The sequence below is a fragment of the Gossypium hirsutum genome, chromosome A09 (genome assembly GCF_007990345.1).
Source record: "Gossypium hirsutum isolate 1008001.06 chromosome A09, Gossypium_hirsutum_v2.1, whole genome shotgun sequence".
In the NCBI taxonomy this organism is placed as follows: domain Eukaryota; kingdom Viridiplantae; phylum Streptophyta; class Magnoliopsida; order Malvales; family Malvaceae; genus Gossypium; species Gossypium hirsutum.
This window is the reverse complement of record NC_053432.1, coordinates 29,009,990-29,033,924: the sequence shown is the minus strand read 5'-3', so window position 1 is coordinate 29,033,924 and position 23,935 is coordinate 29,009,990. Positions and strand designations below refer to the sequence as shown.

The window sequence follows — 23,935 nt, the reverse complement described above, 5'->3', positions numbered from 1 at the left end:
GTGGCATGAGACTTTGTTTACTGTTTTTACTTAGGCATGCATTACATTTAAATCATTTAGGGTATTAGAATATGAATTGTATCTAATTATGCATGAAACATGATTTTTATTAAAATTGCGTTAATATTACTTTTTTGCTGCTAAATTGTAAATGTGTTTTGTTAAAAAAGCAATTTAGATTTTTAACTAAGTTTTCAATAATAATTGTTGTGACAGCCCTAAATTGACCCTAGTCGGAAAGTGGTTTCGGGACCACAAGACCGAGTCATAAAATAATTAACCATTATATTTGATGCTTATTATATGTATATAGGCATGTGTGAAAATTTCATGTTTGAATTTTGTTAATTGTAAGTGAATTTTGCAAAATAGGACTTGTGTGAGAAAATTTAGAAATGTGCTAGGCAAATGTTAAAGTGGCGTATTGATGCATGCTAGAAAATGTTGTCCTTGCATGTCAAAATACCCAAAACTTGGGATGGTGGCCGGCCATGCTATGGGTAAAAAGGTATTATAAACATGCTATGGTAGTGTTTCATTGGAGGAATGATAAAATAAGGAGCATGGTAATAAAATAATGAAAAGGAAAATGATGAAGAAAAAAGAAAAAGTTCTCATGTTGTTCAACTTGGCCGAATAGAAGAAAGAAAAAGAAGGGAAAGAGCTTGGAGAAAATCGGCTATGGTGGTTCACTAGACTAAGGTATGTTGATGTTGTTCCATGAGATTCATGCATATTTTTAGTTGTTAGCTTGAGTTCTACCTAGCCCATGGTTTAAATCTTTGCTATGAGATGGAGATGATATTCAGCCATGAGTGTTGTCTTCTTGGTTGGTGTTTGATGTTGTGGTGATGAGGCATGAACATGAGTTAAGTTTCGGCTAAAGTGGACTTGTGTTGATGTCATTTGCATGCTAAGTGTGAAGCTTTGTAATGATACATGTGATGGTGATTGATGACTCTTGGATTTTATTTTTAGCATTTTTGAGTTAGACATTAAGTTCTTTGTTTAACCCATGACCAAAATTGAAGTGGTATGGTGTCTTGATGCATTCGGCCATGGTAGGAAGTAGATGAGAATTGGTAGTAAGGTGAAGTGCAAATGTTAGTATTTGATTACTAGTGTATATATGTGTATTAGCCGAGTTTTGAACTTGAAACAAAATAGTATGTAGTCAATACAAGTAACCATATTTGTAGGAAGTATTAAGCATATAATCGGCCTCAACATAGAAATGCATATTCGGCCACATGAGGTAGATTGGTGTTGCATGTATTCGGTTAGAGGCAAGCATATTGATGCTTTTATCTTGGCTTAGATAATCGGCTAAAAGAGAGTGTGGGCTAATATGTTGAGTTGATTCATGATTTCATATATATGTGACTCTAATGTCTAATGTATATTGGGTTAAGTACCTTGAGTTTTTCTTTTTGATGTGCAAATGATTAAAACAATTTATTGTTAAATTAAGCTCAAGAGCAAAGGGGAACTAAATTCGATAAAGGGAAGGAAAAAGTGATCGAATAGCCGTCGAAATCGTTCGACAACATCTGAGGTAAGTTTTCGAGTAATGAAACTTAGTTTACGATTTGATTAAGTCATGACGTATAATCATAACAAATATACGGTGATATAATGATTCTACTTGAATTATATGTTGAGTTAATTAGTCTATACGTATGATGGGTAGCCGTATGCGCATAGAGATCATGTCATAAAGCAAACCAAATCATGCTGTTTGTATGTGGCTATTGAGCCGAAAATGGGAATGCTTAATAATTGACTTGTGTTTGAATTCTAGTTATGAAAATGAAATAAAGATGTGTCATGATTTACTGATATGTGCATGAATATTCGGATGATAACGGGGCTAAGTCCCGAAGGCATTTGTGCTAGTGACTAATTCCGGGCTAAGTCCCGAAGGCATTTGTGCGAGTTACTAATTCCGGGCTAAGTCCCGAAGGCATTTGTGCGAGTTACTATATCCGGGCTAAGTCCCGAAGGCATTTGTGCGAACTACTATATCCGGGCTAAGTCCCGAAGGCATTTGAGCGAGTAGCTATATCCGGTTAAATCCCGAAGGTACTTGGTTTGGGAATGAGCGATCTTGCTGTAATAATTTCAATTAATATGCTCGTAAAATCCCAATGATGAGGTATGTTTCGTATATGCATTGGATTAGTTGATTCCTTTTAAATAGTATTCGCTCAGTCGATTAATGAGCTTTCGGCTTTTGGTTAAGTTGATCTCTTATGTATGAGTATAAGAGTTGGTAATGTGAAGTAGGTATGATTTTGAGAATGTGTGTATATGAAATTATCCGTTTAGTCATATGAATGCTATACTTCAATTGTGCCTAATTTCATTGCTCAAAACTTACTAAGCATTAAATGCTTATTCCGTTTCTTTGATTCTCTGTTTTATAGATTTTGGTTCGTCAGCTATCGGACTCGGGATTGTCAAAGTCGAAGTCGTCCACACTATCAAAGCCCTTGTGGTACTCTTTTAGTTGAACTCTGCTAATGGCATGTATAGGACTGCCCTTGTGTTATTAGTCAAGTACTTTGGTGTTGTATATATTTGGATAGCCATGCGAAAATGGCTTATATATTTTGAGCATAGTGTTATAATCATTTTGTATGTATAAGGTTATTGAGAGGTGTGGATATGCTTGGCAATGATTGGCCATTGGAATGGTTAATCATGATCATATTTTGTGCTATATATGCTAAAGGGCTAGTTGAATCATGGAAACTATGAAATAGGTAAAGTCTACCTTAAAAGCAGATGCTGACAGCAGCAGTGCTGTAAATTTAAAAAATCACTAAAAATAGTAGGAATGTAATTAAATAGTGAATAAATTTTTTAATCGAACCTTGATGAATCTAGTTTCATATGGAAGAAACGAAACGATCATATGAGTCGTATTTTAAGAGATATTTAAGTTTTCGTGGAATAGGGCTAGAGCGATTTCTGGATCCCCTGATCTGACTTTGGAAATTCACTATAAATTAACCAGAGATAATTAGAAGTCATGCCATATATTTATAGATTCCTTTTTGAGTCTAGTTTTCTTAGAAACAAACAGCATAAGTATTGAAGCCCTGTACAGGGAGATATATAAGTCGTAATGCATGAAGGTCAGAGCAGTCGAACCCTGAAACAGGGGAGAATTTAACTAATAAACTGTACTAATTGGCCTGATTAAAAATTCTATGAAAAATTTTTTAGATGTATATATGAGTCTAGTTTCATGGAAAATTTACGGAATCAGTGTTCGAGCTTTGGAACTCGAGATATGATTTTTAAAGTGACTGTGATGCAGTTAGCCAGCTTGTCTGGAAAAAAAAATGAACTGTGTAAGTCAATGAAATAAGTCCGTAAATACCTCGTGTTCGACTCCGGCAACGGTCTCGGGTACGGGGTGTTACAATTTTATTGGTATCAGAGCTACGGTTTAGTCGATTCTAGGACTACCGTAATATGTTTGGGTCTAGCTATACATGCCATTTTGCGATTATTTGATAGTGTGGTGATTTCTGACAATTGAAAATGTGTTTATTTATAGTAATGGATCCTGATCCCAACCGAGCGGTAGCTGATGATCTTGAGAGTGTAGCGCCTGCTCCCGCGCAAGGGACAGCACCGGTGGACTCTCAACCTATTACTAGTAATCCGAACGATGAAGCTAGACAAGCTTTTTATAGCGTGATGAATGATTGGTTCAACCAATACATTTGAACTAATACGACTGTTCCACAACCCCTGTTCCCGACTAATACAACCCCCGCACCTGCAATGCCTCCGGTCACTAACCAAATAAGGTCAAATAAGCCCCCAGTTGACAGAATCCGAAAACACGGGGCTACTGAATTTAAAGCTACGGACAACGACGACGCCGAGCAAGCTGAATTTTGGTTGGATAACACTATTCGGGTACTTGATGAACTATCTTGCACACCCGATGAATGCTTAAAGTGTACTATCTCCTTGCTACGTGATTCTGCCTACTATTGGTGGAATACGTTGATTTCTGTTGTGCCCAGAGAGCAAGTAACTTGGGAGTTTTTCCAAACCGAGTTTAGAAAGAAGTATATCAGTCAGGGATTCATTGACCAAAAAACGGAAGGAATTTCTTGAACTTAAACAAGGTTCCATGTCGGTTACCGACTATGAACGAAAATTTGTGAGGCTTAGCCGGTACGCACGAGAATGCATTTCTTCAGAAGCTGTGATGTGTAAACGTTTCGAAGATGGACTGAATGATGATATAAAGCTGTATGTTGGCATTTTAGAAATCCGAGAATTTGTGGTACTTGTCGAGCGAGCTTGCAAAGCCGAGGAGCTCAGTAAGGAGAAAAGGAAAGCTGATATGGGAGCAAAGGAGTTTCGTAAGAGATCTTCGGGAAAGCCCTTCCAACAGTCATCGAAGAAATTTAAAGATGACTTAGGCCGGTCTAAAGACACTTCGGGTTTTTCTAGACGAGATCGTGACCGACCCCCTATGAGTACACGAGTCACTTCGGTCACCAGTGTTGGAAATGATCATCGAGACAGAACGGAGTGCCAGTATTGTGGTAAATGGCATTCGGGGAGTTGTAGATTCCATGACCGCTGCTGTTATAAATGCGGATCAACTGACCATTTTATCAAGGATTGCCCGAGACTGTCTAAACAAAATATAAATCAGAGTGGGAAACCAGGTGCTACTACTGCTCCGGGTAGACCGTCTAGAAACACGGGCAATGCTAGTGGCGGTCAGAGAGGATCTAGAGATGCTACAACCAAATCTGAGGCTCGTGCGCCTGCTAGAGCTTATGCTATACGTGCACGCGAGGATGCTTCTTCGCCTGATGTTATTACCGGTACTTTCACTCTCTTTGATACTAATGTGATTGCTTTGATTGACCCTGGTTCTACTCATTCTTATATATGTGAAACCTTAGCAACCAGTAAGACTTTATCTGTTGAGTCTACTGAGTTCGTAATTCGGGTGTCAAATCCCTTGGGTCGTTATGTGCTTGTCGACAAAGTGTGTAAGAAATGTCCCTTAGAAATCAGAGATTCCTGCTTTCCGGCCAATTTGATGCTTTTACCGTTTGATGAATTTGATGCTATCCTCGATATGGATTGGCTAACCGTTCACGATGCAGTTGTAAATTGCAAAAGAAAAACTATCGATTTGAGGTGTGCAAATAATGAGATGATTCGAGTTGAGTCTACTGATTTGAATGGGTCGCCAGCTGTAATATCATCGATGTTGGCTCAGAAATATGTAAGAAAGGGGTGCGAAGCATACCTTGCGTATGTACTTGATGACAAAGAGTTAGAAAAGAAGCCTGAATCTGTGCTGGTGGTTTGTGAATATCTGGATGTTTTTCCCGAAGAATTACCGGGTTTACCACCTGTTCGGGAGGTAGAGTTTGGTATTGAGCTTGTACTTGGGACTACACCGATTTCGATAGCTCCATATCGTATGGCACCAACAGAATTAAAGGAATTGAAAGCTCAGTTGCAAGAGTTGACGGATAGAGGTTTCGCTCGACCAAGTTTCTCACCTTGGGGTGCACCAGTATTGTTTGTGAAAAAGAAGGACGGAACCATGAGGTTGTGCATCGACTATCGTCAGCTGAATAAGGTGACAATAAAGAATAAATATCCGATACCGCGCATTGACGATTTGTTTGATCAACTAAAGGGAGCCTCAGTGTTTTCAAAGATAGATTTGAGATCGGGTTATTATCAGTTGCGAATTCGAGATTCGGATATACCCAAAACAGCTTTCAGAACGAGATACGGTCACTACGAGTTCTTAGTGATGCCGTTTGGGCTCACTAATGCCCCTGCGGTATTTATGGATCTGATGAATCGGGTCTTCAGACAGTATCTGGACCGGTTTGTAGTTGTGTTTATTGATGACATCTTGGTCTACTCAAGAGATGAAATCGAGCATGCTGAGCACCTGAGATTAGTGTTGCAGATTTTACGAGATAAGCAGTTATATGCTAAGTTCAGTAAGTGTGAGTTCTGGTTAAGAGAGGTGAGCTTCTTGGGTCATGTGGTATCCGCATCGGGTATTCGAGTTGATCCGAGTAAAATTTCAGCCATACTTAACTGGAAGCCTCCGAGAAATATTACTGAGGTTCGGAGCTTTTTGGGACTTGTCGGTTACTACCGACGGTTTGTAAAAGGTTTCTCGATGATAGCCACACCAATGATGAAACTACTTCAGAAAGATGTTAAGTTTGAATGGACAGAAAAGTGTCAGAAAAGTTTCGATCAATTGAAAACTCATTTGACGGAAGCTCCAGTACTAGTGCAGCCCGAATCAGGCAAGGAGTTCGTCATTTACAGTGATGCATCTTACTTGGGTTGGGTTGTGTATTGATGCAAGAAGGTCGAGTTGTAGCTTATGCGTCGAGGCAACTGAAGCCACATGAGAAAAATTATCCAACCCATGATCTCGACCTGGCTGCCATCATATTCGCTTTGAAAATATGGCGACATTACTTATTTGGTGGGAAGTGCCATGTGTATTCGGATCACAAAAGTCTCAAATATTTGATGACTCAAAGAGACTTGAATCTGCGAAAAAGACGTTGGCTTGAGTTGTTAAAAGATTATGAGCTTGTCATTGACTATCACCCGGGAAAGGCTAATGTGGTTGCGGATGCTTTGAGTCGTAAATCACTGTTTGCTTTACGAGCGATGAATGTACACTTGTCTGTTCTATCCAACAATGTGTTAGTAGCAGAATTAAAGGCTAGACCATTGTTGATTCATCAAATTCGTGAAGCTCAGAAAGTCGATGATGAATTGGTTGCAAAACGGGCTGAATGTGTTTCGGATAGGGAATCAGAGTTTCAAATTGATGACGACGATTGATTGAGGTTCAGAAGTCGTTTGTGTGTTCCAAGAAATTCAGAACTTATTTCGATGATTCTGAACGAAGCTCATAGTAGCCGAATGTCAATTCACCCGGGGAGCACGAAAATGTACAACGATCTGAGACGTCACTTTTCGTGGCATGGTGTGAGACGAGACATTTCCGATTTTGTTTCGAAGTGTTTAATATGCCAACAAGTGAAAGCGGAACATCAAGTGCCTACGGGTTTACTCCAGCCGATCATGATACCTGAATTGTAACACCCGGTACCCGAGATCGTTGCCGGAGTCGAACACGAGGTGCTAACAGACTTAATTCATTTATTTTCTCAGTCCATTTTAAAAATTTCCAGACAAGCTGGCTAACTGCATCACTGTCACCTTAAAAATCATATCTTGACTTCCAAAACTCCAAAACCAGTTTCGTAAATTTTTCCTGAAACTAAACTCATATATCCATCTGCAAAATTTTTTCTAGAATCTTTGGTCAAGCCAATTAGTACAGTTTATTAGTTAAAGTCTCCCCTGATTCAGGGTTTGACTACTCTGACCTTCATGCATTACGACTTATATATCTCCTTGTACAGGGATTCAATACTTATTCCATTTGTTTCTAAAGAAACTAGACTCAAAAAAGAATCTATACATATAAGGCATGACTTCTAATTATCTCTGGTTGATTTATAGTGAATTTCCTAAGTCCGAACAGGGGATCCAGAAACCGTTCTGGCCCTGTTTCACGAAAACCTTAAAATCTCATAAAATACTGTTCATATGATCGTTTCATTACTTTCCTATGAAAATATATTCATCAAGGTTCAATTACATAATTCATTCACTATTTAAATCCATTCCTACTATTTTTAGTGATTTTTCAAATCCACACCACTGCTGCTGTCAGCATCTGTTTTTAAGGTAAACTTTACCTATTTCATGGTTTTCCATGAATCAACTAGAGTTTGTCATACATAGCATCACAATAATCATAATTAACCATTCCCAATGGCTAATCGTTACCAAACATTTCCATACCTCTCAATGAACAACATACAAAATGATTATAATGCTATGCTCAAAGTGTATATAAGCCATTTTCGCATGGCTATCCAAATTTATACAAAACCAAAGGGTACATGACCAACAACAAAAAGGGTAGTCCTATACATGCCATTTTTAGAGTTCAACCAAAAGTGTACCAAAAGGGCTTTGATAGTGTGGATGACTTCGACTTCGACAATCCCGAGTCCGATAGCTGACGAACCAAAATCTATAAAACAGAGAATCAAAGAAACGAAATAAGCATTGAATGCTTAGTAAGTTTTGAGCAGTGTCAACAGATAACAATCAAATTATAACCTAGTCGTTCGTATTTTTATTTCACTCTTCCGTCGGGCATACCATCCCTTTACCGAATATGCCCATCTCATCATATATAATAGGCAGATAAATTCTCACTTGATAGTGATCTCTTATAAACATAGGTACATTACATATTTTCGCCTAACTTTCCACATTGACCAAACGCACAATAATCATAGAACAGTCTTATTGCTTTACTCACATATGCATCACATAACGACCTTGTGATTTAGTCCAAATCATGCTTAAATATAATCTCAAAATACATACCTGACCAACTTAACGCATTGAACGTATTTATTACCAGTTGATACTGTGAAGTCGTATAATCCTATGCTTTACTCGAATCTTCAGCGAAAGCTTTAGCTCGAATAGTCCCCACACGTAGTTATCGGGTCTTACCCGGACAAAATCTCCACACGTAGTCATCGGGTCTTACCCGGAATACATTTCCAAGTTTCATGTACATTAATCACATGTTACAACATTCACATTAGCCATTCGGCTTTACCACATATACATATCTCATACATATTTCACATTCGCCATTCGGCTTTACCACATATACATATCACACATATATTTCACATTAGCCATTCGGCTTTACCACATATACATATCACACATATATTTCACATTAGCCATTCGGCTTTACCACATATACATATCTCATATATATTTCACATTAGCCATTCGGCTTTACCACATATACATATCTCATACATATTTCACATTCGTCATTCGGCTTTACCACATATACATATCACACATATATTTCACATTAGCCATTCGGCTTTACCACATATACATATCTCATATATATTTCACATTCGTCATTCGGCTTTACCACATATACATATCACACATATATTTCACATTAGCCATACGGCCTTACCACATACACATATCACACATATATTTCACATTAGCCATTCGGCTTCACCACACATATATATTTATCTTGTACATCAATTTCAGCCATAGCTTATAAGCAACTCAAATAGTTTCATCAATGTTTACAACAAATTCACATATTCACCACAAGCTATTTTCTTGAGCAATAGTTACTAAATTATTTATAACTGGAGCTACAAAACTCAAAATCAATTTCCGTTAATTTTCCCTGAATATAGACTTGTATATCTTCCATCCATAAAATTTCCAAAATTTTAGGTTTGGCCAATCAATACCAGATTTTTCTTAAAGCTTCCCCTGTTTCACTGTTTGACTAACCTAACCACTCTTCACTACGAATCAAATTTCTCATTGTACAGAATTCAAAATATGTTCTATTTGATTTCATTTGAAACTAGACTCATTAAGGAGTCTAAGAACATAAATTTTATCTTATAACCATTTTTGTACAAATTATAATGATTTTCTAAAAACAGAACAGGGGATTTCGGAGTCATTCTGACACTATCTCACACAACTTTAAATATCTCTTTATAGGAAGTTTCTTTGCTTACACGGTATCTTTTATAAGAAACTAGACTAATTAAGATTTGATTACATATTTTATTCAGCCTATAATTCCACACCAACAATTTATAGTGATTTTCTAAAATCATGTTACTGCTGCTATCCTAAGCAAATTATTACAATTTGCTCTTAAATTTCCAAGTCCAAACACTTATGAACTTACCAATTGAGTTTAAGACATATCATGGCCACATCATATCTTATTAAATCAACTCATTATGTCCTATTATGACTGAATTTACTCAACGTTTAATCACTTAAAACTTACCTCGGATGCTGTTGAACGATTTCAACGGCTATTCGATCACCCTTTCCCTTTTCTTTATCGGATTTAGTTCCCCTTTGCTCTTGAGCTTAATATCAACAAATAAATTGATTTAATCATTTTGAACATCAAAGAGGAATTCAAGGTACTTAGCCCTTATATATTAGGCATTAGAGTCATATATGTATGAAATCACGAATCAAATTCAACATATTAGCCAATATTCTCCTTAGCCGAATTTTCTAAGTCGAGATAAAGACATCAATATGCTTACCTATGGCCGAACATACACATCAACCTATGTACTCATTCATGTGGCCGAATATGCATGTCTATGTTGAGGCCGATTGTATACTTAATACATTCTACAAATATGGTCACTTGTATTGACTAAATACCATTTTGTTTCAAGTTCAAAACTCGGCTAATACACATATATATACACTAGTAATCAAATACTAACATTTGCACTTCACCTTAATAGCTAGCTTAGCAAACCTTGATTTAACATATAATTGTTCATAATACAATTTAAGCATACTCTCCATTCCATCAATTTCAAAACACATACATTACTCAATAATGTTCAAAATTATATTCGGCCTTAGCACACAACTTGCTAGCCGATTCTTCTCCATCTAGCAACTAATGCACATATGAGCTCATTTGTTAGACTCTACTTTATCTAACAACAACCATATTTCTCTTCTACCTCCTACCATGGCCGAATGCTCAAGATACCTCAATACCGAAACTTTTAACTTGGGTTGCTTAAAGAACTTGGTGATGAGTTCAAATTTATCTAACACCTCAAGCATCATAACATATCCATATAGCTAACATGCTAATGGTATCAAGGCTTCAACTAAAACTTTTGAAGCCTCTTAGTCGAATACTAACTCTCTAATAACCCCAAATCCATCCATAAGATAGTTAGAATTTAGACTAATCATCCAAGGGATGTATGAACTTTCAAAGCAACACTAAACATACCTTAATCTAGTGAACCACCATAGCCGATTTTCTCCAAGCTTTTTCCCTTCCTTTCTTACCTCTATTCGGCCAACTTGAGCAACATGATAACTTTTTTCTTTTTCTTTTTCATCATTTTCCTTTTTCCCTTTCTTTATTACTAACTTTTTTTATTTTATTGTTTCCTACATACCACATTAACACAAAGTGTTTATAATATGGTTAATCCCATAGCATGGCCGGCCACTAGTTCGTCTTTTGGGTATTTTGACATGCAAGGACAACATTTTCTAACATGCATCAATAGGCCACTTTAACATTTGCCTAGCACATTTCTAAATTTTCTCACACAAGTCCTATTTAGCAAAATTCACTTACAATTAACAAAATTCAAACATGAAATTTTCACACATGCCTATATACATATAATAAGCATCAAATATAATGGTTAATTATTTTTATGACTCGGTTTTGTGGTCCCTAAACCACTTTCCGACTAGGGTCAATTTAGGGCTGTCACATGAATGGAAATGGGATCGAGTCACGATGGATTTTGTGTCTGGGTTGCCATTGTCGACAAGTAAGAAAGATGCGATTTGGGTTGTTGTTGATAGACTGACTAAGTCGGCTCATTTTATTCCCGTACGTACGGATTATTCACTGGATAAACTAGCTGAATTGTATGTTTCTCAGATTGTGAGATTACACGGGGTACCCATTTCTATTGTGTCAGATAGAGATCCGAGATTCACCTCGCGATTTTGGAAGAAATTGCAAGAAGCTTTGGGTACCAAGTTGCATTTTAGCACCGCTTTTCATCCCCAAACCGATGGTCAATCTGAGCGGATAATTCAGATACTCGAGGATATGTTGAGATGCTGCATCCTTGAGTTTAGTGGTTCATGGGAACGGTATCTACCTTTGATTGAGTTCGCTTACAACAATAGTTTTCAGTCAAGCATTAAGATGGCGGCTTACGAGGCTTTGTACGGTCGAAAATGCCGTCCACCATTGTTTTGGACCGAGCTCAGTGAAAGTAAAATTTTCGGAGTTGATTTGATTAAAGATGCTGAGCAGAAAGTAAAAATAATTCGTGAAAGTCTGAAGGCAGCATCAGATCGTCAGAAGTCGTACGCGGATTTGAAACGAAAGGACATTGAGTATCAGGTGGGAGATAAAGTGTTTCTTAAAGTTTCACCTTGGAAAAAGATACTCAGATTTGGGCGTAAGGGAAAATTGAGTCCGAGGTTCATCGGGCCATATGAAATATCCGAACGAGTCGGTCCAGTTGCGTATAGATTGATTTTGCCCCCTGAACTTGAAAAGATTCACGACGTCTTTCATGTTTCGATGCTTCGACGTTATAGATCTGATCCATCGCACATAATTAATCCATCAAAGGCTGAAATTCAACCCGATATGAGTTATGAAGAAGAACCGATTCGTATCCTGGCTCGTGAAGTGAAAGAGTTACGAAACAAAAAGGTTCCTTTAGTAAAAGTGTTATGGCTCAAACACGGGATGGAAGAACCTACTTGGGAGACCGAGAACTCTATGAAAGAACGATACCCAAACCTATTTACCAGTAAGATTTTCGGGGACGAAAATTTCTTAAGTGGGGAAGAGTTGTGACAGCCCTAAATTGACCCTAGTCGGAAAGTGGTTTCGGGACCACAAGACTGAGTCATAAAAATAATTAACCATTATATTTGATGCTTATTATATGTATATAGGCATGTGTGAAAATTTCATGTTTGAATTTTGTTAATTGTAAGTGAATTTTGCTAAATAGGACTTGTGTGAGAAAATTTAGAAATGTGCTAGGCAAATGTTAAAGTGGCGTATTGATGCATGCTAGAAAATGTTGTCCTTGCATGTCAAAATACCCAAAACTTGGGATGGTGGCCGGCCATGCTATGGGTAAAAAGGTATTATAAACATGCTATGGTAGTGTTTCATGGGAGGAATGATAAAATAAGGAGCATGGTAATAAAATAATGAAAAGGAAAATGATGAAGAAAAAAGAAAAAGTTCTCATGTTGTTCAACTTGGCCGAATAGAAGAAAGAAAAAGAAGGGAAAGAGCTTGGAGAAAATCGGCTATGGTGGTTCACTAGACTAAGGTATGTTGATGTTGTTCCATGAGATTCATGCATATTTTTAGTTGTTAGCTTGAGTTCTACCTAGCCCATGGTTTAAATCTTTGCTATGAGATGGAGATGATATTCGGCCATGGGTGTTGTCTTCTTGGTTGGTGTTTGATGTTGTGGTAATGAGGCATGAACATGAGTTAAGTTTCGGCTAAGGTGGACTTGTGTTGATGTCATTTGCATGCTAAGTGTGAAGCTTTGTAATGATACATGTGATGGTGATTGGTGACTCTTGGATTTTCTTTTTAGCATTTTTGAGTTAGACATTAAGTTCTTTGTTTAACCCATGACCAAAATTGAAGTGGTATGGTGTCTTGATGCATTCGGCCATGGTAGGAAGTAGATGAGAATTGGTAGTACGGTGAAGTGCAAATGTTAGTATTTGATTACTAGTGTATATATGTGTATTAGCCGAGTTTTGAACTTGAAACAAAATGGTATGTAGTCAATACAAGTAACCATATTTGTAGGAAGTATTAAGCATATAATCGGCCTCAACATAGACATGCATATTCGGCCACATGAGGTAGATTGGTGTTGCATGCATTCGGTTAGAGGCAAGCATATTGATGCTTTTATCTTGGCTTAGAGAATCGGCTAAAAGAGAGTGTGGGCTAATATGTTGAGTTGATTCATGATTTCATATATATGTGACTCTAATGTCTAATGTATATATGGGTTAAGTACCTTGAGTTTCTCTTTTTGATGTTCAAATGATTAAATCAATTTATTGTTAAATTAAGCTCAAGAGCAAAGGGGAACTAAATCCGATAAAGGGAAGGAAAAAGTGATCGAATAGCCGTCGAAATCGTTCGACAACATTCGAGGTAAGTTTTCGAGTAATGAAACTTAGTTTACGATTTGATTAAGTCATGACGTATAATCATAACAAATATACGGTGATATAATGATTCTACTTGAATTATATGTTGAGTTAATTAGTCTATACGTATGATGGGTAGCCGTATGCGCATAGAGATCATGTCATAAAGCAAACCAAATCATGCTGATTGTATGTGGCTATTGAGCCGAAAATGGGAATGCTTAATAATTGACTTGTGTTTGAATTCTAGTTATGAAAATGAAATAAAGATGTGTCATGATTTACTGATATGTGCATGAATATTCGGATGATAACGGGGCTAAGTCCCGAAGGCATTTGTGCTAGTGACTAATTCCGGGCTAAGTCCTGAAGGCATTTGTGCGAGGTACTAATTCCGGGCTATGTCCCGAAGGCATTTGTGCGAGTTACTAATTCCAGGCTAAGTCCCGAAGGCATTTGTGCGAGTTACTATATCCGGGCTAAGTCCCGAAGGCATTTGTGCGAACTACTATATCCGGGCTAAGTCCCGAAGGCATTTGAGTGAGTAGCTATATCCGGTTAAATCCCGAAGGTACTTGGTTTGGGAATGAGCGATCTTGCTGTAATAATTTCAATTAATATGCTCGTAAAATCCCAACGATGAGGTATGTTTCGTATATGCATTGGATTAGTTGATTCCTTTTAAATAGTAGTCGCTCAGTCGATTAATGAGCTTTCGGCTTTTGGTTAAGTTGATCTCTTATGTATGAGTATAAGAGTTGGTAATGTGAAGTAGGTATGATTTTGAGAATGTGTGTATATGAAATTATCCGTTTAGTCATATGAATGCTATACTTCAATTGTGCCTAATTTCATTGCTCAAAACTTACTAAGCATTAAATGCTTATTCCGTTTCTTTGATTCTCTGTTTTATAGATTTTGGTTCGTCAGCTATCGGACTCGGGATTGTCAAAGTCGAAGTCGTCCACACTATCAAAGCCCTTGTGTTACTCTTTTAGTTGAACTCTGCTAATGGCATGTATAGGACTGCCCTTGTGTTATTAGTCAAGTACTTTGGTGTTGTATATATTTGGATAGCCATGCGAAAATGGCTTATATATTTTGAGCATAGTGTTATAATCATTTTGTATGTATATGGTTATTGAGAGGTGTGGATATTCTTGGCAATGATTGGCCATTGGAATGGTTAATCATGATCATATTTTGTGCTATATATGCTAAAGGGCTAGTTGAATCATGGAAACTATGAAATAGGTAAAGTCTACCTTAAAGGCAGATGCTGACAGCAGCAGTGCTGTAAATTTGAAAAATCACTAAAAATAGTATGAATGGAATTAAATAGTGAATAAATTATTTAATCGAACCTTGATGAATCTAGTTTCATATGGAAGAAACGAAACGATCATATGAGTCGTATTTTAAGATATATTTAAGTTTTCGTGGAACAGGGCCAGAGTGATTTCTGGATCCCCTGATCTGACTTTGGAAATTCACTATAAATTAACCAGAGATAATTAGAAGTCATTCCATATATGTATAGATTCCTTTTTGAGTCTAGTTTCCTTAGAAATAAACAGCATAAGTATTGAATACCTGTACAGGGAGATATATAAGTCGTAATACATGAAGGTCAGAGCAGTCGAACCCTGAAACAGGGGAGACTTTAACTAATAAACTGTACTAATTGGCCTAATTAAAAATTCTAGAAAAAAATTTATAGATGGATATATGAGTCTAGTTTCAGGTAAAATTTACGGAATCAATTTTCGAGCTTTGGAACTCGAGATATGATTTTTAAAGTGACTATGATGCAGTTAGCCAGCTTGTCTGGAAAAAAAATGAACTATGTAAGTCAATGAAATAAGTTCGTAAATACCTCGTGTTCGACTCCGGAAACGGTGTCGGGTATGGGGTGTTACAATTGTTGTTATAATGAATATGTTAAACTTAATTATTTTTCTTAAAACTCCTGAGTTTTTCTGAAAAGAGACCATAGCTTCTTTCTAAAATAAACAAATGTTTAAAGGTAATTATTTTTAAAATTATAATAATTTTACCAGGCTATTTCGGTGGCTAATGTAATCCCCCAAATTCGAGTCTAAGGTCTAGGCTAGGTTGAGGAGGTTACATTTAGTGGTATCAGAGCCAGTATTATAAAACTCGAACTATGAAAATTTAAATAAGTCTACATGCATGTTATAGAAAGGGTGTTTTGGGAAAAACCATGCCATAAAATTCTTTTTAAAGAATTGGTTTTCTTCAAGAAATAAAATTCGAGACTCCAATATTGGTCCTACTTTAGTTATTAATACTTTTGGGAAACTTTATATAAACTGTGATTGTTAAACTGTTAACTCTCAAGAAGTAGTTAATGTTTGAACCCCTTTGTTTGAAACTTGTAGATATCCTTTAAAACCTATATTTTCATGAGATCATTATGAATACCCAAGGTAGACATGGTAGGGGTAGACCGCATAGGGCTACACCTATAAAGCCACCGATTGTTCAGGGTTAAGACCCAGTTTATGGAGAGAAGTATGTAAAAAATTCCACCACCAATGGTGGTGGAGGCTACGAGAACAACAATGATGCCGTGACATAGGCGATCGTGGATTGATTGACTAAGTCTACGCACTTCATACCAGTTAGGACAGATTATTCTCTGCAGAAGCTGACGAAGCTTTATACTTCTGAGATAGTGAGACTGTAAGGCGTACCAGTTTCAATTATCTCTGATAAGGATCCTACCTTCACGTTTCGATTTTGGAAGAAGGTACATGAGGCTCTGGGTTCAAAGTTGGACTTCAGTACTGCATTCCATCCTCAGACTGATGGTCAATCGGAGAGGGTGATTCAGATACTGGAGGATATGTTGAGAAGTTGTGTTATCGAGTTTCGAGGCAGTTGAAAGGAGTATCTGCCGCTAGCGAAGTTCGCTTATAATAACAGTTTCCAGTCTAGCATCCAAATGGTAGCTTACGAGGCTCTGTATGGTTGTAAGTGCCGCACTCCCTTGTGTTGGACTGAGTTGGGTGAACGACGTGTTCTGAGTCTTGAGTTAGTTTCTGAGACTGAGGATAAGGTCAGATTGATTTATGGATCGACTAAAAGTGGCATTGGACAGATAGAAATCTTATGCGGATCTGAAGAGACGTGAGATTGTGTATTCTGTGGGGGACTTCGTGTTTCTCAAGGTCTCACCATGGAAAAAGATTCTGAGGTTTGGTTGTAAAGGTAAGCTGAGCCCTAGGTTTATTGGTCATACCAAATTCTGAAACGAGTAGGACTGGTCACTTATCAGTTGAAGCTACCTCCAAAATTAGACCATATTCACGATGTGTTCCATGTCTCGATGTTGAAACACTACCGCTCTGATCCCTTGCATATTGTCCCTGTTGAAGAGATTAAGGTTAGGCCAGACTGGACCTTTGAGGAGGAGCCAGTTCAGGTTCTAGATCATGACATTAAGGTTCTGAAGAAGAATTTCATTCTACTGATGAAGGTTTTGTGGCGTAATCATAATATTGAGAAAGCTATGTGGGAACCTGAGGATGTGATGTGCCAGCAGTATCCTTACCTTTTCTGACCAGGTAAATTTCGAGGACAAAATTTTCTTTTAGGGGGTAGAGTTGTAACGTCCCAAAATTCTTATTTTTTGGTTATTGTGAAAACGTGAAACAATTGTATATTTACATTAGTGGTTAAGTGCTCTGGATGTGTCTGAGAGTCTTAAGTTCAAGCCCTGACTTTGGCAAATTCTAGTATTTTTCTTACTTAACCCCTATTTCTGGCTAGTAGGCTTTTAACTAAAAGTTTGTAAGTACTTACCAAAACAGGCCTGCTAGTACGGTGGTTAAGGAGAGTGTTGGTTGGTAGAGGGTTAGGAGTTCGAATCTCTGGGCGAGCGTAAGGACAGATATTTTTATTTGTTCATCGGTTGGAGAGTTTGAGTTGTATTAAAAATCTGAGTAGTGGGAGTTTGGTAGAAAGAATTTAGGGGAGTTGATTTTGGGGTTATTAGATTTTCTGATTATTATCATTTTCTTTTTGTAAAATTTTGATTTTTTCAAAACTCCCACCTTTCTGACGCCATCTTTTCTCCCTTTCTTCTTCTCCTTTCATTTTTCTGTGGTCAAGCTCGAATTCTTCTTTCTATTCTTCTTTCTATTTCTGTCTCTTTTTGTTGGCTACAACACCTTCGTTCCGTTAGGTCAATTTTCATCACACGTTCTGCATCTTATGTGGATTAAGGGTCTCATCGTGCTATTGCGTAATCAACTATTTCGAGGTGCTGGGGTTCTAGAGTGCTCAGGGATCGTTGTAGCATCAGGCAAAACCAGGTGTGTACCCGATTGTATAGGAAACAGGGTTGTAGTGAAAGCCAAAACCCTATTTTTGACACCACAAGACGTGTAGTTACCCATGTGGTAGGCCGTGTGCCATAACATGGGCGTGTGATTGACGAGGCCTAGCTGTGCGCATAATATGCCACCGTATGATGGCCAGGTAGGCCGTGTGCGACACACAGGCTAGATTGATTTGGGCTGTGTGGCCACACGGGTGTGTGGGTCCACACCGGTAGTCCATACGAGCGTGTGAAATTCAGGGCCAAGCCATGTGATCCACACGGCCAAGGCCAAATTGGGCAATATGGGCCCACACGGGCAGGTTGCATGGGCGTGTGAGCCCATGTATTTGAAATGTTCTCTAAGGTCGCATGGGTCGCCCAAGTCGACTTTGAACTTACTGTAGGGTCGGTAAGCACTACTTAGGCCCCTTGTATGTGTGATGATTATATGCATGAATACTGAACTGTATGTATAACTGGAATTCGAGTATTAGCATATCATATATTGTATGTTGCATTGCATTGGGTTGGGATGTTGATATTTAGAGGAAGTGTACTAAAAGGCTTTTAAGCCTATTATCTGGCAGCCAGCTGCAAATTACTGATTATGTGCCGCATTCGGTACTACTTGGAGTGTAGGGATGGGTGGGTGTTTTAAACCCCACATGGAGTGTAGGGACGGTCGGAGATGGTGTGTAGAGGCTGGTTGGGTAGGACTCTGTTTACTGATTGATGTATATTTAATACTGTTACTGTGATGGGCTTAGGCCCTAATGCATATCTGATATTGAACTGAAATGGACTAAGGCCCGGACTGCTACTGAAACTGAAATGGGCTTAGGCCCAAACTGCATTTGACTGCTGTTATGATTGACTGTATGCATGTTTTCTATTGGGTTACACACCGATTTTACGTAAACTCACCCATTTCTGTTTTTGTCTGCATAGGTAATCCCCAGACTTAAACTGATCGGTGCGGCGGAGAATCTACGGTGACCACTTGTCTACTGAATGGTTTCAATTTCATTTATGGTTTTTATTGCTTATTTTGGGTATTTGATGTAATCTGGGACTTTGGAGTGTTTACCATTATTTTGGGAGTTTAAACTGCGAAACTCAACGAAAACTTGGTTTCACTAAAAGTAACATTTTCCTAAATGCGAATGATTTTCTTAAAATGTCACGGTTTTAAAAGCTTCCGCTACAAAGTATGTTTTTAAATAGAACAAATTAACGAGAAAATAGTTTTAAAATTAACGAGAGATTAATAGAAGCTAGTAAACGAAAACGGTTTTAAATTGATTAATTTGATTTCAAAATCTATTCCATGTGACATCGCTAGATTCGGTCATAACGTATAGGCCGGGTTTGGGGTATTACACTTTTACACCCCCAGGTCCCTCCCATATGGCAACATGGGGCGTAAAAAGGAAAGAGGAGGATGAGGTTTCTCTCGCTTTTGGCAATCGGAAGCCCGCATGACGGGCTATTAACTCAGTAGTAGAGCATGCTCTTGATAATTGGGTCCTTGTGCCTGGGCTGTGAGGGCTCTCAACCACATGGATAGTTCAATGTGCTTATCAGTGCCAGACCCTAAAATGTGGATCATCCAAGGCATATTAGCATGGCATACTTCTCTTTTTCGAATCAGGGTTTGAAACTAAATTTCTCCTCAATAGGATAGATGGGGTGATTCAGGTGAGATTCAATGTAGATCAAACTTTCTATTCACTCGTGCGATATGGGCGGTCTGGGGGGGACCACCATGGATCCTCTCTTTTTGATAATCAATACATCCCTTATCAGTGTATGGATAGTTTTCTCTTAAGAACATGTTTAGGTTCGACTTTAATGAGAAAATAAAATAGAGCACCTAACAACGTATCTTCGTAGACTAAGAACTATGGGATCACCTCTTTCATTATGGGGTGATGGAGGGATCGTACCATTCAAGCCTTTTCTTTCATGCTTTTCCTAGAGGTCTAAAGAAAGTTGCAATCCATAGGATCTAACCGTAAGAAAAATGTTTGCCTGATAAATAATTCACTTTTTGGTCTTCGACTTTCTCAATCATTATGAATGCCATCGACCAGTGCAAATGGATGTGTCTATTTATCTATCTCTTGACTCGAAAAGGGAGCAGGTTTGAAATAGGATCTTAGAGTGTTTAGGGTTAGGCAAGAGGGTCTTTTAACACCCTTATTTTTTTCTTCCCATCGAAGTTATTTCTTATTTCACAAATACTTGCCATGGTAAGAAAGAATGGGGGAACAAGCACACTTGGATAACGTAGTACAATGAAAAGTTGTATACTGCATTCGGGAAGGATGAATCACTCTTGAAAAGGAATCTACTGATTCTCTCCTAATTGGTTGGACCGTAAGTGCAATGATTTACTTCATGGGTGAGGTCTCTAGTTAAAGCCCAAAATGGCCCAGCTAGGCCAAGGAAAAGAATAGAAAAAGCATCTGACTCCTTCATGCATGCTCCACTTGGCTCGAAGGATATAGCTCAGTTGGTAGAGCTCCGCTCTTGTAATTAGGTTGTTGCGATTAAAGGTTGGGTGTCTAATTGTCCAGGTGGTAATGATACTATCTTGTACTTGAATCGGTGGCTCAGTTTTTTTATGTAATAGGGAAGATGACTGAAACATGCCACTGAAAGATTCTATTCAGACAAAGATGGGTTGTCAAGAACGTAAAAGAGGTAGGACGGACGGTTGGTCAGATCTAGTATAGATCGTACATAGACAATAGTTGGAGCCAGTGGCTCCCCTAAGTTCCCCCATCTGGGATCCCTAGGGAAGAGAATTAAGTTGGCCATTACGAACAGCTTGATGCACTATCTCATTTCAACCTTTTAAGTGAAATGTGACAAAGGAAGGAAAATCCATGCACCAACCCTATCGTCTCCACCCCATATGAACTATGAGATCACCCCAAGGACGCCTTCAGTATCTAAGGGTTACGGACCGACCATAGAACCATGTTCAATAAGTGGAATACATTAGTTATCCACTCTCAGGTTGGGCAGTGGAGAAGGGTAATCACTCATTCTAAAAACCAACATTCTTAAGACCAATGAGTCGGAGGGAGGAAAGCTCTCCACCATTCTTAGTTCTCCTATAGCAGGATCCTTTGGAACCATAAGAATTCTTAGTTAGAATGGGATTCCAACTTAACGCCTTTTGAGATTTTGAGAAGAGTTGCTTTTTGGAGAGCATAGTACGATGAAAGTTGTAAGTTGTGCTTGGGGAGGGAGTTATTGTCTATCGTTGGCCTATATGGTGAATCAGTTGGAGGCCTGAGAGGTAGTGGTTTACCCTATGGCAGATGTCAATGGTTCGAGTCTGCTTATCTCCAACTCGTGAACTTAGCCAAAACAAAGCTATATGATAGTGTCCAATTTTTTTTATTCAATAGTTAGTTTGATCAATGATTTGTCATTCATGGACGTTGATAAGATCCTTCCGTTTCATTTAGTAGCACCTTACGATGGCATAGCCTTAAATTAAAGTAAAGTAAAGTTAAGGGTGAGGTTCAAACGAGGAAAGGCTTACGATGGATAACTAGACACCTAAAGACAAGGAAAGGCATAGTAAGCAACGAAATGCTTCGAGGAGTTGAAAATAAACGTAGATCTGGAGATTCCTGAATAGGTTAACCTTTTGAATTGTTGCTTAATCCATGGGCAGACAAGAGACAACCTGGCAAACTGAAACATCTTAGTAGTTGGAGGAAAAGAAAGCAAAAGCGATTCCCATAGTAACAACGAGTAAAATAGGAGCAGCCTAAATTGTGAAAATGGGGTTGTGAAGGAACAATAAAATTGTCGTGCTACTAGGCGAAGCGGTGAAGTGCCGAACCCTAAATGGTGATAGTCTAGTAGCCAAAAGCATTACTAGCTTACGCTTTGACCTGAGTAGCATGGAACACGTGGAATCCTGTGTGAATCAGCAAGGACCACCTTACAAGGCTAAATACTCCTGGGTGACCGCTGGCGAAGTAGTATCGTGAGGGAAGGGTGAAAAAAACCCCATCGAGGAGTGAAACAGAACATGAAATTGTAAACTCCCAAGCAGTGGGAAAAGCCCAGGGTTCTGACTATGTGGCTGTTGAAGAATAAGCCGATGACTTATAACACTCTTATTCGGTCTTTAAATAAAATTATTGGTGTTGCGCTTGCTCCAACCTTTAAGGATTTCTCTCGGTAGTTCTCAATGATCATAGCACACTCCTCGTATCTTGTAACAAGATAGATTGTGATAAATAATGTGGGTATGTAAATATCAATTCTTGAATGTTTATTACCTAAATTCTTTGTAAATAATTGTTTGAGATATTCAAACATGTTATACCATTGCAGATAGCGAATCTATTATTAATTAATTTCGATATCCAAATCTATTATTATTATTTATTTATTTTAATTCATTTTTTAGATATTCAGATTTGCTATACTGATAATGATATCTAAATTCATTATCTATCTTTAAATTTTTTAAAAAGCAACCAATAGTACTAAAAAATTAACCCAAATCACAAGTAAAGCGTCGAACCATTAAAGAATCATAAAGTACACTAATCCAAACCATTAGACATACCCTGTACACCCAATCCTACATCTATCTTCAATGAGAATAATACTATTAGTATTAGGCTCTAATACAATCATGAATAAAATCACTCAAATTATAGTCAGCATGCAACAAAGCACTCTTAACAAATTTATGAGTCCCCCTATTAACTGTTCTATGAATCTAGTAAAGACATTTAATGATTCATATTCGAATAATATTAATTTTTCTTTTGTAATTAAGTATTAAATAATTAAATTAAGACATTTAATGAATGGGAATAATATTTAAGTTTTATATGAATGGTAAATTCAACTTCAGATTATCATTAAACTTGATGGCATGGCACCCATAACATTTGGATAAGGGTTTTAGACTATAAGAGAATATGGCACACGGCAGATGGCTTTCACACATCATGGTTGATAAATGTGTATTAATTGTCTTCCAGTTCTATTGCCGATCGTCCACTCCAGTCATGGTCCATACCAAACACATTTTGATAAATCAAGTCTTACTCCAAAACAAGATAAATAAATAAATGATGATGAGTGATAAATGCAAGCCAATATTCAATATCATTAAATTATAAGTAAGTGTATGTTTTAACTATTCGTTACAAAATAATTATTAAAAAATTTAAAAATTTTTATTTAAGTCATTAAACTATTAAAATAATTGATATATAATTTTATTTAGTCACATTATCTATATTAATCAAAAACTCTTCATTTCCTTTTTTTTTATAATTCATCTTTTTATAAAATAGATTTAACAATCATAAATTCCCAGACAAGATTTAAACAATTTTCTTTTCTAATCCTTAAAATTAATCGTGAGATAGATTTAGATTTAAACATTAATCGTCAGATATATTTAGAATTTAAATTATGTTAACCAATCTACCATACCGATCATTAAATCATTAATTGGAGCTCACTAATCAATTTTTAAAAAAAAAAATTAATAATCTAAATAAAAATTTTTAAATAATTTAATTATTTAAATAAAAAATTTCAAATAATAATTTTAGTATGCTACTGCTATATATCTATTTAATCTATTCGTAACGAGAA

General features: G+C 37.4%; 1 protein-coding gene across 1 annotated transcript; it reads left to right on the top strand.

Moving 5' to 3' along the window:
• Nucleotides 1–16,903: 16,903 nt before the first annotated feature.
• LOC107936469 (uncharacterized) lies at nt 16,904–17,521 on the top strand. The gene is made up of 2 exons (XM_016869198.1): nt 16,904–17,017; nt 17,237–17,521. The coding sequence occupies exons 1-2, from the start codon at nt 16,904–16,906 to the stop codon at nt 17,519–17,521; spliced, it is 399 nt and encodes a 132-aa protein (XP_016724687.1).
• The last annotated feature ends 6,414 nt before the right edge of the window (nt 17,522–23,935 follow it).